At 36.4% G+C, this 17,652-nt stretch overlaps 1 protein-coding gene across 2 annotated transcripts in view; it reads left to right on the forward strand.

Annotated features, from left to right (window-relative positions):
* The window catches only part of LOC119549524 (transcription factor SOX-6), a 68,829-nt gene that overhangs the window by 25,926 nt on the left and 25,251 nt on the right, over positions 1-17,652 (forward strand). For both annotated transcript variants that reach the window (XM_037857684.1, XM_037857763.1), the window contains one exon: positions 3,867-3,984. In XM_037857684.1, the coding sequence (XP_037713612.1) occupies positions 3,886-3,984 (99 nt within the window). In that variant the 5' untranslated portion in view covers positions 3,867-3,885. The remainder of the gene's footprint in view (positions 1-3,866; positions 3,985-17,652) is intronic.

The raw sequence follows: 17,652 nt of genomic DNA on the forward strand, positions 1-17,652 counted from the left end.
CAATTCTATAGATTGTGTGAGGGCTTGCATTCATTACATTCATTGACAAATATATACGATGTCTTCACTTTTTGATAAACGGGTTGGCCGTTTCCCAATAACATCCGTTATCCGGGCTGTAACTTACGCACTTGCCGAAACTAATTTGTTATTTATTCACTTCTTATTTTCGGTTCCTGCTACTAGCCCTTTGCGTCGCATGACTACTTGGGAATACGAATGTAGAACAGCGAAGAGGATACCATTTTTTTAAGCTACACTCGTTTTCATATATGTAGGTGTCTATAAATATTGAAATTTTAATATAAGAGCAAGACCAAGCCATAAGACCATCTAAACGGAGAGCAATCCATTGAAGTAAATTTGCGGAAGCTATTTGTAAGTGTACAAGTCAATATTTGTGTCTACAAGTGTATGAGAATACACATCCACATAAGTGTGTAAGTCTCTATGTACTCGTATAAAGGGATACGGCGCAGCAGCACTACGCTTCGTGCGGATGGAGTCGCAGAGCGGAAGTCATCATTATAAATAAAATGTTCAGTTCAAAGCGAATAGGGAAAACAATCATTTGTTGTTGAAGGGCATGGCAATGCTAAGTCTAGTGCGTGGGACAGAAGTTGTGTGGATCTTTCGTGCGTATAATACCAAATGTACATTATGGATGCAGTATGCAGATTTATGATGACAAAATTCACTTCCTTGTTATATTTGGCACTGTTCCTCTTCGTTATGAGTGCCTTAAGGCTCTATAAAATAGCTTGGATATAGGTTACTATTATACCTATGTTGATATACATTAATTAATACAATAAACTTTACTGCAGTCTGGTAAAAGTTGAGGATGAACTTACTTTTATAAAGGTAATTTAAAAGTTACTTTTTATTACATTTATTATAATAAACTATGGAAATTGCCTAGATTAGCGAAGAATACCCTTGATGGACCGCCATTTCTTATTTGCGTAAAGGAAGTTCTTGGTGGTCAACCTTGGTTCTCTTGCAATCGAGTTTTAGGGTTGCAAGGTTTGCTCTAAAAATAAAGTTGGCTTTTCTATGACTTGCTCTAAAAAGGATATTGGAACATTATTCTTTTTTATGAGGTACATTGAAGCGATTCTCCCACTATCAGGTCTCCACCGCTTCCGACTAGGATATGACCTTCTTAGAGCTGTACTAACCCCGACAGTGCCTCCCTTCGATATCTATACCCGTTACTCGTAGAGTAAAAGGGGATATTATATTCGTCGGAAAGTATGTAACAGGCAGAAGGAAGCGTTATATATATTCTTGATCAGGATCACTAGCCGAGTCGATCTAGCCATGTCCGTCTGACCGTCTGTCCGTCTGACCGTCTGTCTGTATGAACGCTGAGATCTCGGAAACTATAAAAGCTACAATACTGGGATTAGGCATGCAGATTTCTGAGATTCCTGCGCAGCGCAAGTTTGTTTCAGCAGGGTGCCCACTCTAACGCCCACAAACCGTCCAAAACTGTGGCTAGTTTTGATGCTAGAATAAAAATTTTAACTGAAATGTATTGTTCTTATCAATACCTATCGATTGAAAAAAAATTTGCTACGCCCACAAACCGCCCACGCACAATGGAAACTATCAAAGATAGAGCATTGGGATCTCAGATTTAGATTCCGTAGCCTTGTACGCAGTTCAAGTTTGTTACGCGAATATGCCACGCCCACTCTAACGCTCACAAGCCGCGCAAGCCTGTGGCGCCCACAATTTTCACGCTAGATAAAAAATTTTAACTGAAATGTATTGTTCTTGTCAATACCTATCGATTGATTCACAAAAAGTTTGCCACTCCATATCTAACGCCCATAACGCCTAAATCTGTCTACCGCCAGTAGGTGGCGCATTTCAATCTCGCTCTGCTGCTTGCATATCTCCATTTCCCTTTGGTCCCTTTAGCTGAGTAACGGGTATCTGATAGTCGAGGTAGTCGAGTATAGCGTTCTTCCTTGTTTAAATTTAAATTGGGATTTAACTATGTGCTAGCAAGAGAAATAGGAACTGGAAAATGGATAAACGAGATACATCTAAATTGCATTAATCTTATAAGTTTACTTACGACTTGACGGTCACGGCCATTAAGACCGTGTATTTTATGCGTCTTATATACCGAGCACAATTACATGTTGTCTTTTACTTATGAGTAATTTTCACGGGGCAGCTTTAATTGGACGCTGTTAACCGCTACTCAAGAGTTTGACTTGGGAGTGTAATTAGAGTCAGAATTATAAACAACACATTAGAGAGCACTTGTAAACTTATTGTTGCATACTTCTGGGTGAACGATTTCCCGTTATCTATGTAAATATGTTAATATACTTATACTACTATATTAGTTTAACTATTAAATATTATCATGTACATGCATATACAACCATTTAAAAAAAATAAAGTATTCTGTTTTATACTTACATAACTATCTGATTTGGTCAATTTTACCAAGAACCATTTTTTGTATGTACGAGTAACGGGTATAAAGAACCTTTAATAATGTACAGACTTTGTGCGCATGTACGGAAGGTTGCTAACCAATCCCCCGCACCAGACCACTCTAAAATACATTTTCGGTAGTTTTGTTGTGCAGGTCTAATGGAATTAGATTAGATTGCCAATCCAAATAGGAAGTTTGGCAAATTTGGTAACCTTGAGCGGATAATTGTACATTGTGGATTGCCACACAACAGGAAGGTATATATTAGATATAATCCTACGAAAATGTTGTTGAAATGATACAACTTGAATGGTTCACCAACTTTTTAATTATTAAATTTTCGACATAGAGATAAGGGTAGATTCATCGAAAAGTATGTAATAAGTAGAAGGATGCGTTTCCGACCATATTACGTATATATATTTTTGATCAGGATCAATAGCCGAGTCGATCTAGCCATGTCCGTACATCTGCCCGTCCGTATGAACTCTGAACTCCGTCTTCTTCGCACTCCCTTTAGCTGAGTAACGGGTATCTAGAGGCCGTCAACTATAGCGATTTTTCTCGTTTTAGATATAAATACGCATCGAATGACACCTCATTCTTTCTCCGAATAGGAACATTTTAGAAAAAGTATTTATACCGTCAAATTAATAAGGAAGCCCAAAAATATGCATGCCAAGTGCCAACACTCTAGCTCTTACAGTTTCCGAGATCTCGGATACGGACATGGACATGGCTAGTGATCTTGATGAAGAATATATATACTTTATGGAGTCGTGTTGTTACATACATTTCCCCGATTACAACATACTCTTTTACTCTACGAGTAAGGGGTATAAAAATGGCATGCATTGAATTTTGTTGTGGGTATCCAAACTATATTTTAAGGTCTTGGAAATGTTTAAATGGTGTAAGGCAGGTCAACTTAAAAAACTTTATTTAAAAAAAAACAGGTATAATTGCTCATGAACTAACCTATGCTATATGTCGTTAAAAAGGTATTTTACGCTTTCTTAACGTAATTTGTCTAAATACGATAGTTTCAAAAATTGTTGGGCACTTTTTTGAATCAATTCCCATCTACCTGCGAAAAATTATTCAAGCCTGACCATTTCATAAAAAGTTATAACCAAATAATAATTAATAATTAGCAAAGTGCGATGGAGATATATTAATGCAGAAATCGGCTGCTTACGAAATTTCACTAGAGCCACCTAGGTTTCACTTTATGTAGGTAGCCGATTGGAATGAACAACAGGGTCTGATAGTCGAGGTCGTCGACTGTGGCGGTTTCTCTTGTTTTAAAAATGGTTAGCTAAGTAACGGTTATCTGATAGTCGAAGCAGTCGACTATACCCTTCTATATTTTATTTCTGACAGCTCCCACTAACAATTCTTACAGAGACCGCCGATATGCCGATATGCCGCCTCCTGGAGAAGAACAATCGAATGAGAAGGAACGCTCCGATCTAGAGATGATTAAACAACTTCAATTAATCCGAAGTCGATTACTATGTCAGGTGAGTCTGGAGCCTCTTCTAAAAATTTCAATAAGCTCATACATATAACATATATCTTCAGTAAGTAAAAGATTGGCCATCGGACTTCTTAAACTGAAAGTTCCGAAAATTAAAGTCGCTAACAGCTGCAGAGGGAGATGATCGATAAAACAATGTTGTATCGCGAAATTTCATGAAGGACACCTTTATTGGCTTGTTTAGTTATTTGAATCAAAATTATTTATATTCTTCTTCTGCACACTGTGGGGTGCGGATCCCAAAGTGACGATTAATTCAATATGGTTTAAATTTAGGCAAGATTCTGCTTTAGGGTTGAAGTTTCCTTTGCACTCTTACTCCCAATTTATCACCTAAACACATAACGTTAAATAATAAAAGAAGCCTACTTTACACTTTTTTTGAATACATTTCTAAAATGTGACAATACTACGGCTATGGATACAGCTTAATGGGAGGGCTATCGTAAACGAGGACCACAGTGAGCAAAGGGAGAAAGTACAAGCCAGTGAAAAGCAAAGCTTATTGTTAGAGTCTTGAATGAAGAGAAAAATACAAAGGCTATTCAAACCAGCGCAAATGATGAAAGAAACTGAAAGCACTAACTAGGACTTACATACAAAGCGGCACACTGGCGTATAAAAGAATAATAAAAACTTATTCAGTCGTTGAAGAGAATCAAATAAAAATGGAATTTCATGTACAATTATTACAATCATTATAGGTATTGTAAAAAATGAAATGTTCTTCAAGTGCACATTTATACAAATATAAATAGTTGTACAACATTGGAATGTTTTTTTCTAAAATACATTTCTGTTAAGATAACGCTGAATGCTTCATTGAAAACTTTGAATTTAATTTTTTCGGATTACGTGACCACTTATTTTGTCTTGTACATGGTAATTTGTCAACAGCTGCCTTAGATTTAATACGTGACTTTTTACAGTCCCTGGATAAAGGACGAATATTTAAAAGCCCGACTTTTTATATACCTTTGCAGAGCGCATTATGTATAAGTTCAGGACAAATATTTAAATTATAAAGGCGTTGCAATGTTCTTTAAGGTCGATCGATGGGTATTGACAAATAAAAGGTCCGTTTTGATCAATTGATAAGCGAAACCAAATCACATCTAATTTACAAAATCATTAAACATGGTGGGGTCAGACAGATTTTAGCGTTAAGGGCGTTGGAGTGGGCCTGGCACTCTGCACTTGTCCTGGGCAGGAACCCCTAGATCCTGCATGCTTGATCACAACTGTATACCTTTTATAGTTTCCAAAGTCTCAGCGCTCATACGGACGCCCAGATATACAGACAGACTTATAGACGATAGGGATGGAGATATGCTTGTTTGTGGGTAGCGAAAAGGTTAATATAGTAAATTGAACTAGTTAACTGTGATGGATTTTTTTAAGTTTTTAAAAATAAATTACAAATTGATTAAGGTTACTCAAAAATTAAACATCCGACACTTGTGCGGAATTCAAGCTGAAACAAACTTCAGCTTTCCTTTGTGTTCAATAAAATGCAACGCTTACATAAAATATAAACTTGTAAACCTTTTTGCACGTCGTTTTCACATACACCGTGAATATGTCTTGACCACAGAATATTTTTGAACGCATTATACTTATGCTTTACTACCACCCAGATGGAGAGTACTTATTACTCACCCGGGAATTATTATAAGCATTGAGTAACGGTGAGGTAGCAGATTTTCAGCTGTAGCTGTCAATGAATAAGCAACTTCAGCGGAGTTCAGGTTCAGACTCCGGCTTAACTAAGCTAATCGGCTTGGAATCACGCTAATGTGATGTTTATCTGTCCAATACAACACTGAGAAGAAGGGGATGATTGACGATGATGATGAGCTGCTTGTTATTGTCAATGCGCAAAAGATCTAATGAAATCTGAATTTTCCGGTTTGAGTTTGTTGTCCTGGGGTAGTTGCCACCAATATGGGCATTAAAAAAAGACAATCACATCGCCGCCGCAATGTACACTCCCAATGTAAGATACTATCTTTTACCTTAGAAGTTCAAAAGGTCTTCATTAAAAGTATATTTCACACATAGGCTTACCCTTGACAATGTTGAATACCTAAATTATGCAAATTAGCTGCTCAGAATCACTCAAAAATACATTAAAACACTTAAAAGCGCTATAGTCGATGGCCTCGACTATTAGACACCCATTACTTAGCTAAAGAGAGTGCGAGAGGGCGTCGATATGTTTGATTGTGGCTAGCGCCACCTAGCGCTACCACGCCGCCCAGCCTATAACACCAACTAGCCTATTGCGCCCCTAGCGGCTTGGTGGCGTATTCGTAAGAACAGTTCATTTGCATGCTACAATCTCTTTTGGATTTTGCAAAATATTTTTTTGGTTATAACTTTATAATGAACGGTCCGATTTTAATAATTTTGTGTCATGTGGATGGGTATTGATAATAAGAGCAAACTCTCATTTAAAATCTTTAGAAATATTAAAAAATGTGGGCGCTGGAGAGGTTTTAGTGTTATGGTCGATTGTGGGCGTTAGAGTGGGCGTGGCTCCAACGATATAGTGTTTTGCATTTTTACATTTTACACTTTTAATTTTATCTACAAGCTGAGACGACATTAAAGATGTTGCTAAGGTCGTTATTTATTAACTAATGGTCAGATTTGATCAAATTTTGGTGCGAATGATAAACGGGAAAAAAATATAATGTATTTTAAATTTTTCAAGGTCTCAGATTTCTCATCGTACTTGAAAACTTTATTTTGCTCTCGAGATCGTGATTTTTGATGCATGGCAAAGTTTTGACACTGCAATTACTTGATTACAGCACGATATACTTGATTTTTTCTGAGTGTATGTGGTGAATCGGCTGCAAGTGTTATGGAAGAAAACTCCAACTGGAGTGATGCGATTCCTTTCGACAAACGAAATGTAATTGGGTCAAAAAATCCCAAGTGGGCAATCCCAGTTCCAAAGCTCAGATTTTCTGCGAACTTCTTGGATTTTACGGTTGACAACGCCAAGAACACATTTTAAGAAAGTGGCAATCAATTTGCTTATTTTATAACATTAGACATTATTTGGATAACATTAGCTTTTGATAAAAACTTAAAAAAATTTTTATAAAAATAAAAAAATGTATTTAGTTAGTATACCCTTGCAGAGAGAGTATAATGATTTCAGTGAGAAGTTTGCAACGCAGTGAAGGAGACGTTTCCGACCCCATAAAGTATATATATTCTTGATCAGCATCACTAGACGAGTCGATCTAGCCATGTCAGTCTGTCCGTCCGTTTCTACGCAAAACTAGTCTCTCAGTTTTAAAGCTATCGGGCTGAAGACTTCTTTCTTTTGCAGTTAGTGTATAAGTCGGAACCAGCCGGATGGGACAACTATATCTTATAGCTCCCATAGGAACAATCGGAAAAAACAATTTTCTTAAATTGTATCTTTTTTGTTTTTTAACATTAAACCTCCTACGCTTAGAAATAACATTTTTTAATTAGTTCTGAATTTCGGATTTATTTTTATCAAAATCGGACGTTTATATCATATAGCGAACGATCGAAAAATTGGCGGGATAATAATATGAAACAAATTATAGCTTCGGTGTTCTTTGACATATTATCTTCTACTATTGGGAATATTAATTTCGAATTAAATTTAATAATTATAACTGCAAGGGTATACAAACTTCGGCTTGCTGAAGTTAACTTCCTTTCTTGTTTTTTAAGTGGTATTTACCAGCTGTAGAGTGCAAAACCATTTAAAAATTAATTCTATCCCATACAACACGGCATAAAGTCGTTTAATAACAGCTGCTGACGGTAAGTAATATCAAAAATAAAAATTTCATATCCGCTTTTATAGCCGTTACTCGTTGAGTTAAATAAAAGTGCTAGAGGTTTGGGACTAAGCATACAGATTCTAGGGGCTCCTGCGCAGCGCAAGTTTGCTATGCCGATGTGCCACGCCCATTTTTACAAACCGCACACTGTGGCGCCCACAGTTTTGATGCTAGTAAAAAAAATGTTAACTTAGATTTTTTTGTTTCGTCATTTCGAATTGATTGACTAGACCCTCACACTCTAAAATGGCAAACATTTGTGGCGCCCACAGGCTTAAAGATTTTTTTCCAGTGTACTTTTTTTTATTTGTCAATGTCTATCGAATTGATTAAGTCGAACCATTACTTAATAAGTTAAATAAGTTTTAAGTATCGTACGGTAAATAAAATTTTGCATTTGGCTGTTGAACTGTCACGTTTACCACTCGGATCGGTTAGCAGGACAAAATGATATAGTAATTTAAATGGTATTCTGATAAGAAATCCTAGCCCCGGAGTAACGAGTGTCTGATAATCGAAGCACTCCATCACAGTGTTCTTTTCGTTTTACTTCATGTTTTTGTTTTGTTTGTTGACATTTAGGCGATTCCAAAAATATGTTTCATAGATTTTAAGCCTATATACTTACATATAATGTATTTCCGGGTATAACTGCAAGAGAACATACAATTTGGCTTCAAATACAAGAATTTCAGCTTGAATTATTTTATCGATTAGTTTATGCTATCTTAATGTTATAAAAATAAAGGGAAATCAGCTTTAACGTCAAACTATATGCATATACATATGTACATACATGCATATATGTGGACATTGATAAAATAAGAAAAGCCCACACAAGCATCTGAAGATTTGGTCTGACCTAAATCATTTCAGCGAAGACAATGAACATTTTACAGCAATATTTATGAATTTTATGACATTTATGGATGAGTTCAGCATTTTGGTGTTGTCATGTGTATAAAATATGAACTGGCTGATCAATTTATATTAGAAATGTTACGTCTTTCCTTCGCCCACACTATGAATCGGTTTATAGATTCAACAGAAATGGACGGAAAATGGAAATGGGTGGCAAAGCAGCCGAGCGCCTTTCACGGATTTTGTACTTACATATATAAAAAAAGTTTTATATAGGTTTTGTACGTGCAATGATCTATATGAAGCGTTGGGATAGTATATTGTTCATTTTTTTGAGTTTTCTATATTTATATGTGTTGATTTACTGCATGTGCTAGTGTTTATGGCACTCACACTTATGTATCGTTTATTCGCTCTTCGAGATGACGGCAAATTACATTTATCCAATATAGTATATATGTACATTAGGGTGGACTTTTTTAAAGTATAACAAGCTGTCCATCTAGAACGGAAGTTTTCTGTACCAAATAAATTAATTCCAAGACAATTATATTTAAAAGTTTTATATAATTATATATAACTACATAATTATTATACTATGCAAAAGCTAGAAGGAAGCGTTTTTCGACCTTATAAAGTAGATACATTCCTGATCAGGATCACAAGACAATCTCGTGTCTGTCCTTCTGTCCGCATGAATGCCGTGATCTCGTTTGTTATCCGAATGTGCCACTCCGACAGTTTTGATGCTAAATGAAATGTATAGGCTTATTCAATTCCTATTGATTTACCTTAACATAAAATAATACAAATTTCAACGCCCACTGTAACGCACACAAGCCTTCCAAGGTGGCGAATCTGGAATAAAAACAAGAGAGAAAATTATAGTCGAGTGTCTCGACTATCATATACCCACTACTCAGCACTTAATGTGAAAATTTATAGATGTTAAGTTAAAATGTTAAGATGACCGACTTAAAAATGGAATACGCTTCGAAGATTCGAAAAAAATCGCATTAAGCACACAGGTTTTGCCGTACGAGAGTTAGTCGTACCTAATGGAAAAACAGAAATATTTAAAGAAATATTTAAATACACTTTCTACATTTTTCTCATTTATCAAAAACATACAGCTAAACACAAGCATAGAGAATTTATTATTTATTTAGTAGATCGTATAATACATTTTCCTCACAAAAGTTGATATCAAAACTTTTGTTTGTTAAAGGTGCGATCGTCACTAGATTTTTACTTCGTTAAGAAGTGTTTTGTTTGATACCAGAAGTTTTTGTTCTAAACATTAATCATATAACGCATCTACTTTCCCAAAAGCCGCAGCTATATGATATAGTCTTCCGATTTCGATAAAATTTAATTCGTAATTCAAAACTAATTAAAAAATGTTATTTCCAAGCTTATGAGGTTATATGTTATACACCAAAGATAAAATTTATTAATATTTTTTTATTTTTCGATTATTCCTATGGGAGCTATAAGATATAGTTGTCCGATCCGGCTGGTTCCGACTTATATACTACCTACAAAAGATGTATGACTTTTGGGAAGTTTCAGCCCGATAGCTTTAAAACTGAGAGACTAGTTTGCGTAGAAACGGACGGACAGACGGACTGCCGTCCACAGTGACTTTATTTTATTCCGCTTGTCAATACCTACCAGCACTTCAAGAATTGCTGAATTCAGACCACTGGTTAAAATGTTATGACCTTAGGTACGTTTTTAGCAAGAACATCGTTAACATCGGTATATAAAATTTGAAGTTCGTTAGCTTTAGTATTTATTAAATTACTAACTTGATCTTTTTTTTGATAAATTGTTTTTTTTTATTTTTTTCTAATATGAATTTAATCTTCTCAAAAGATTATATTTTCTGTCTCCAATAGCATTATGATATTCGGGGAGTTTAATTCGGCGCAAGATCGAAATAAAGTTCGCAAAAGATGTCTTATATATGGTGATATGTGTTCAGATGTGTTCCGTTTCAACTGCGGTATGATTTTCTGTTTCTGTTTTCATTCATAAATTTTGCTTTTAAAAATAGAACTCTGTCTTTCCTTCCTATTTCTATTCCCCAGAAGTAGCACTCCCTAGCTCTACGCCTGCATATTTCTACAGTTACATACACACATATGTATATACTTCGCCTTCCTTCACCCTCCTGAGCTGTCAAGCTCGTGCAGCGATGAGGTTGTCATGTTATGATATTGCAGTGGCTTTGCAAGGTTAGCACAATTTGATTAATGTAGAATATTTATATTTTCAGAACATTTTGCAAACGTATTTCCGGTTTGATTTGGAATTGTACCATGTACGCCTATACAGACAATGTGCAGTTCTTTAGTAAGGAAAACTTACATAACGTATTAGAAAAGCTATTATTTAATTATGGATTGGAATCGTGTTGAGATATTAAATTTAGAGTGCCCAGCTTTCAAAATTACATTACAAATTTAGAAACAAAGTATTTTTAGCAAAAGCGAATATTTTATGTTTTTGTTTTTTGATAAAGCTTTTACAAATTTTTTACTCCATGGGCACAAATTCCTTTGTTCGAAATTTGGGCGATATGTTCATGAGAGCATGTCGGATATTAACACTTAAAAACGTCTGTTCGCCGTTTGTGTTAAAGATCGATCCCGTCTGTGTACAAGATCGCAACTTTATCATGTAACTTACTTACTTCACTCGTCGGAAAGTATGTAACAGGTAGAAGAAAGCGTTTCCGACCCTTAAGAGTATATTAGGTGTTGTCGATCTGTAAGGTTCCTATTTTTATGGGAGGAACGTAATCTTTAAAACGTTCTAAGCAATATTTGCCAGCATAGTTCTGGTCTAAATAAACGGTACAATTTGAACAATTTTTTGCATGTACTATAGAACAAAATCTCATTAACACGTTTAACAGGGGTAAAGTTTATAGGTCGACCTGTTAGCACATCCGTTCAAAATTTGAACTGACAAATCGTCATTGTAAAAAAAAACACTATGCCAACGTCAAGTACAAACAGATTTAAGAACGATTTCGTTTATAAAATTTTAACATCGTTCGTACACACGACGAATAAAATAAAGCCCTTTGCTCTACGAGTGAAAATCTCTAGAATCTACTTAACCCCAGCTTTCTAGCTTTTAAATCTTCCGTGATATCAGCGTTCGTACCAAAACTCTATTGCGCTTAAAACATGCGTCGATAATTCGCATGGCTTGCAACTCGGGAGTAATATTCTAACATTTCTTAAATCTTGTTTATTAATTTTCAGTTTCCAAATCTTACTTCTCTAACTAGTTTACCAGTTGGACTATCGTGTATAATCCAAAATTAAAATCCATCCAAACAGATTCTATTAGCTAATAATTAAGATAGTAAAAAAACAAATCGACAAAGGTGTATTTTTATTATAGCTCCAAGAATGTACGAATTATTTGTCTTTAATCATGCCTGTACCCTTATGTTTTGTTAATATATCGTACTTGTTTCAAGAAAAAATACAACTAGGTTTGTAAATAATTTATACTTAAAATCGTTTCGATGCTTGGTAAAGAATTGACACTCAAAATGCTTAATTCAAGCACGAAATTTGTCATTCACTTTCTGAGGGAATCTTATTTTGTTGGGCTCTACATTTCATTCTCACTAAAGACAAACAAAACCAGAGAGAACGCTACAGTCGACTGTTACTCAGATTTTTTGATTTTTTTTACTGCCTTCTAGTGCTGTGCAGCACTGGCTAAACGACCTTTCGTCTCTTTCTTTTTTGGCGCATGTGAATGTACTGCAGGTCAGAATGGAGAGAGAAAATGCAAAGAGCGAGAAGGCCACCTATCGCGACCCTAACATTGTTTTCAGCAATACAAAATATACGTTAATCTAATCGAAATAAGATAATTGAAATTGGTACTGAGTTTATTGGAGAGAGTTTATTGGAGGTGGACACAAAAAGGACAAATTGTTTAAATAGTTAATTATTCAATAAAATAAGTTAGTCGCACATTCAGCTTAGCGCCGGCAGCGCTGTTCGCTCTCATATTTCTGCACATGCTTATGTTCGTCATTGTCTGGCTCATACGTCATTGCCTTTCTTGTTGGGAAGTTTGTGGGCGTTAGAGCGGGCGTGGCAACATTTTTTTAGGTCAATCAATAGGTATTGACCCACTAAAACTGTAGGCGGTACTGTTTTGGCCGTTTTTTGGGCGTGGCACAATATCGTGCCAAACTTGCGCTGCGTACGACCATATGGAATCTAAATCGGAAATCCAAACTCTCTAGCTTTGATAGTTTTCGAAAAATCAGCGTTCATATCGACGATTTGTTGAAGTTTGTGGACGGCTTTTATGCGTTAGAGTGGACCAATACATTTCAGTTAAAATTTTTTATCTAGCATGAAAATTGTGGGCGCCACAGGCTTGCGTGGTTTGTGGGCGTTAGAGTGGGCGTGGCATAATCGCGAAATAAACTTGCGCTGCGTACAAGGCTACGGAATCTAAGTCTTAGATCCCAATTCTCTATCTTTGATAGTTTCCGAGATATCCACGTTCATATTTACGGTTTTTTGCAGTTTGTGGGCGATTTGTGGGCGTTAAAGTGGGCGTGGCAAACCTTTTTTTGAGTCAATCGATAGGTATTGATTTTCCACGCCCACTCTAACGCCCATAACGCTTAATTCTGTCACAACCGGCAGGTGGCGCATTTCAATCTCGCTTTGCTGCTTGCATATCTCCTTTTCCCTTTGGTCCCTTTAGCTTAGTAACGGGTATCTGATAGTCGAGGTACTCGACTATAGCGTTCTTCCTTGTTACATATCAAATTAATACGAATTCATATCAAATGATACAAAATCTCCTTGATATTGAAATGAATTCGTATCGATTTGATATTAATTCGTATCGATTCGATATATTTTTCATATCAAACGTAACATCGAAAAGTCTTCGAAAAAAAGTATGACAGGGCCTTTGTATTTTTTGCGTATTTATGGTTTTGATATGTGCGCATATCAATCTGGTATGAAAAACACCCTCTTTATTTGTTCGAAAATATCAATATGATATGGCAAAATAAGGGACCAAAGTTGATATGCAAAAATATTTAATTTTGTTCTGTGAGTGTATACATTGCTCCCATAGGAACGACATGCAAGAGTAAATAAACTTCGGCTTGCCGAAGCTAGCTTCCTTTCTTTATAGTTTATTTATTTTGAATTATCATTATTTTTACTCTTCTGTACACCGAACTGTTAAACGGTTGTGCCGCTAGCATGCCTAAAACTCCACTGCGCTTCCTCTGGCTGAGTAAATTTTTGAATGAAAAACCTATTTACACTGAGGGCGAAATCCAGTCTAAATTTAAAAACAACATTCTTATTTTAAGAACATTTTTCTTAATTTTAAAATGATTTTTGTCTGCGTACTCAACATTGTGAATTTCTTAAATACAGGTCGATTTTATTTGAGCGTATTAGCGCCATGGGCAACAAAAATGCAATTATAAGTAAGCGGCTATTGTACCCAATACAAATAAGTTAAGTTTTTATGGCAGCGTAAATAAAGAGGAGTGGGACTGTAAAAATTTGGTGTATTAGGAAAGCCAATTGCTTGAAAGCAACGATAGGAATTAACCACCTACATGTGACAATCTCAAAAATCTTTTATATCCCCTCTTATGTCCCTTTAACGTTTCAGGAGAGGGCTTTGAATAGGGTTGATGTCCTTTCTCTTTGCGCAGCTAATGACTCCTGAAATAGCAAATAAATCTGTGGTAAAGTGCGTGTATGTCCTACGCAATTAGTTTGAGCACGGAGTCCAGCAAGAGTTGTACGCACGTGTGTGACACGCAGGTAGGCAATTGAGATGTAAGAGTCTCCCCTTCAGTTCATAAACGTCCCAGTTGATCAACTTTGTATCAACGTGCCGCTTCTAGTCGAAAACACTTACTTCTCACTATTTATACGCGTTACTCTTAGAGTAAAAGAGTATACGAGATTCGTCGGAACGTAAGTAACAAATAGAAAGGAGCGTTTCCGACCCCATAAGGCATATATATTCTTTATCAGGATCACTATCCGAGTCGATCTGGCCATGTTCTTTAGGCCGTCCGTATAAACGCTGTGATCTCGGAATCTACAAAAGCTTGAAAGTTGGGATTAGGCATGCAGATTCTAGATATTATTACGCAGCGCAGCAGGGTGTCACGCCCACGCTAACGCACATAACGCTAGAACTCGTCTAGCAATACTCCTCTTAATATTTTGAATAATTTATATGAGGTTTTGTTCTTATTATCAATACCCACCTACATACCAAAAATTGTTGAAATCGGACCATTTATTGAAAAGTTATAACCAAGTAATTGTCAATGTTTTGCAAATTCCACCAAGCCGCTAGAGGCGCTATATGCTAGATTATGTTATGGGCTAGGCTGTGATAGGTGGCGCTAGCTACAAGCAAGCATTTCTCCACCCCTCTCGCATCCTCTTTAGTTGAGTAACGGGTATTTGATAGTCGATGGCATCGACTATAGCGTTCTCTCTTGCTAAACGTAATTTCTACGAATTTACGAATTATGGTCTGATTCAAAATGTTAATCAACCATCATTTGAAGATTCCTCTAATTCTTGGTGCCATGTTTATGAATTATTCGTCGATTAACACCTTGGATATTCCTATGTTAGGTTCAAAAAAATTTGTTGGCTCTTGTAAATTATCGGGAATTGCTTAAACGCTCAATAAACTAGAACTACAATAAAATCGTTAACCCACAAATTGTATATGATCCTTCCCAGTATCTTACAAGTAGGGTAAGGGCGCAAAATGAAATGGTATGACAAGAGGCAAACAGCGAGAAGTCGGGGAATTTAAAAAAGGGGGTTTTAAAGGTACTTTTTAAGGTATAGAAAACAAAACAATACAACACAGAATGGTTTATTTCGCTCAAAGTAACAGAATGTCGTCTAATCAAAAACCAATTAATATCATTTTCTATCACTATTTTATTAGAAGGTATGAGGGGCGGACTTCTATCGAACTGTCAAAGCCTGAAAAAAGAAGATTTTGTTGAGATTGGTACTGACGTTGCTATTGCGGTGGCTATTGCTATTAAAATTCATTGGCACGCTCCGTGTGTCGTCTGCCAACAAGGCTTAATCTGATAAAAATTGAAGCCACCGCAATCCGCAACCACCAGCTGAGACATTCAGCCGCGTAGTTGTCGAATCCGAATTCCCAGGCGATTGCTCCCGTCGCCGAAAGCTGTAACAAAAACCGTTAATATTCGAATAGAACAAGGTATGCTAAAAGTGAGGAGTAACGGGACGTGAGCCGGTGGCATTAGGGCTGCAAATTACACAGATGACACGCTGTGTCATCGCTTCATTGACTAACTTCTCAGACCTTAGTCCTGAAGGATGACTGTGAAAAAGTTTTCTTTGCGTTGAGCCTTTTCTTATTGAATAATTTCGCTTTGTCGTACACATTTTGCCGCATTGTTGTTTGCGAAAAGGTTTTACAAGTGTTTTCGATGGGCTCTTCCAGTAATTCCTTTTTCTACGCCAGAAAATCAATAGCGTTCCCTGCTAGAAAAGAACATCTTAGATCCAACGATGAGATAAGATAAAAACAAATATTTAAAAACAAACCTAAAGGGAAAACAAATTACACCCAACGGGTGGCTGGTTCGCCTTCTTTTGAATACTTCAGCTTTTTTACAGAATTTTAAAACAATTGCTATCCTTCTCAGGCGCAGCATCTTCGACACAAGCGAAATAAAATATTAAAATGTAATGCAAAACTGATTAATCTGATTCGCGTTATTTTTTTCTTCCTGGGCAAAATGCCGTGAAATTCAAATGAAATTCAACTCAATTACAATATTAAACTGCTCCTTTTATGTCGCTGCCTTTAATTTACGTTTTCGTTGGCACTGGTGGTGCTATAACATCGCACAGTATATCCCGACTACGAGATATCCAAGGCTCACTACCTTGCAGAGACTTGTTTGAGTTGGGGTTCTTTCTATATCACCATGATAACCGTGTTAACTTTTTAAGGAACGACCGATTTGCAAAATTGATTTTCAATCTTATTTATGTCAATCAAAAACACCTCTTAAAGAGGTAAGTGGTCATGACGATCGCACCTTCAACATACAAGGTAATTCAATATGCTAATCACGCTACCTTTGCTTAAATTCTCTAAAAATAACAAAAAATAAATAAAGTTACAGCAAAAAGTTGTTTTTTTTAAACCACTTTTGGCCTAATTTCTTAAAATTGGATCTAACGAGCCCTTACCTCGTTAAGAGGTGTTTTTATTTGATTTACTAAAAGTCCGATACAAACCATTTTTGGCTCTCCGATAGATATTGACAAATGGACAGGTATTCTTGATCAGGATCACTAGCCGAGTCAATCTAGCCATGTCTGTCTGTCCATCTGTCCGTCTGTCCGTCTATCTGTCCGTCCGGATGAACGCTGAGATATCGGAAACTACAAAAGCTAGAAAGTTGGAATTTGGTATGTAGATTCCTGAGCTTCTTGCGCAGCGCAAGTTTGTTTAAGCAGGGTGCCACGCCCACTCTAACGCCCACAAACCGCCAAAAACTGTGGTGCCTACAGTTTTTATGCTAGAAACAAATTTTTAAGTGATATGTATTGGTCTCGTTAATACCTATCGATTGACCTAAGTTTGCCACGCCCACTCTAACGCCCACAGACCGCCCAAACCTGTGGCGTCCACAATTTTCATGGAAGATAACAAATTTTAGCTGAAATGTATTAGTCTCGTCAATGCCTATCGATTGACCCAAAAAGAGTTTACCACGCCCACTTTAACTTCCATAACGCTTAAATCTGTCTGCCGCCCACATAACATATATTGAGATAGCGGGTAGGTGGCGCATTACAATCTCGCCTTGCTGCTTGCATATCTCCATCTCCCTTTGG

Source organism: Drosophila subpulchrella, chromosome 4 (assembly GCF_014743375.2).
Source record: "Drosophila subpulchrella strain 33 F10 #4 breed RU33 chromosome 4, RU_Dsub_v1.1 Primary Assembly, whole genome shotgun sequence".
In the NCBI taxonomy this organism is placed as follows: Eukaryota; Metazoa; Arthropoda; class Insecta; order Diptera; family Drosophilidae; genus Drosophila; species Drosophila subpulchrella.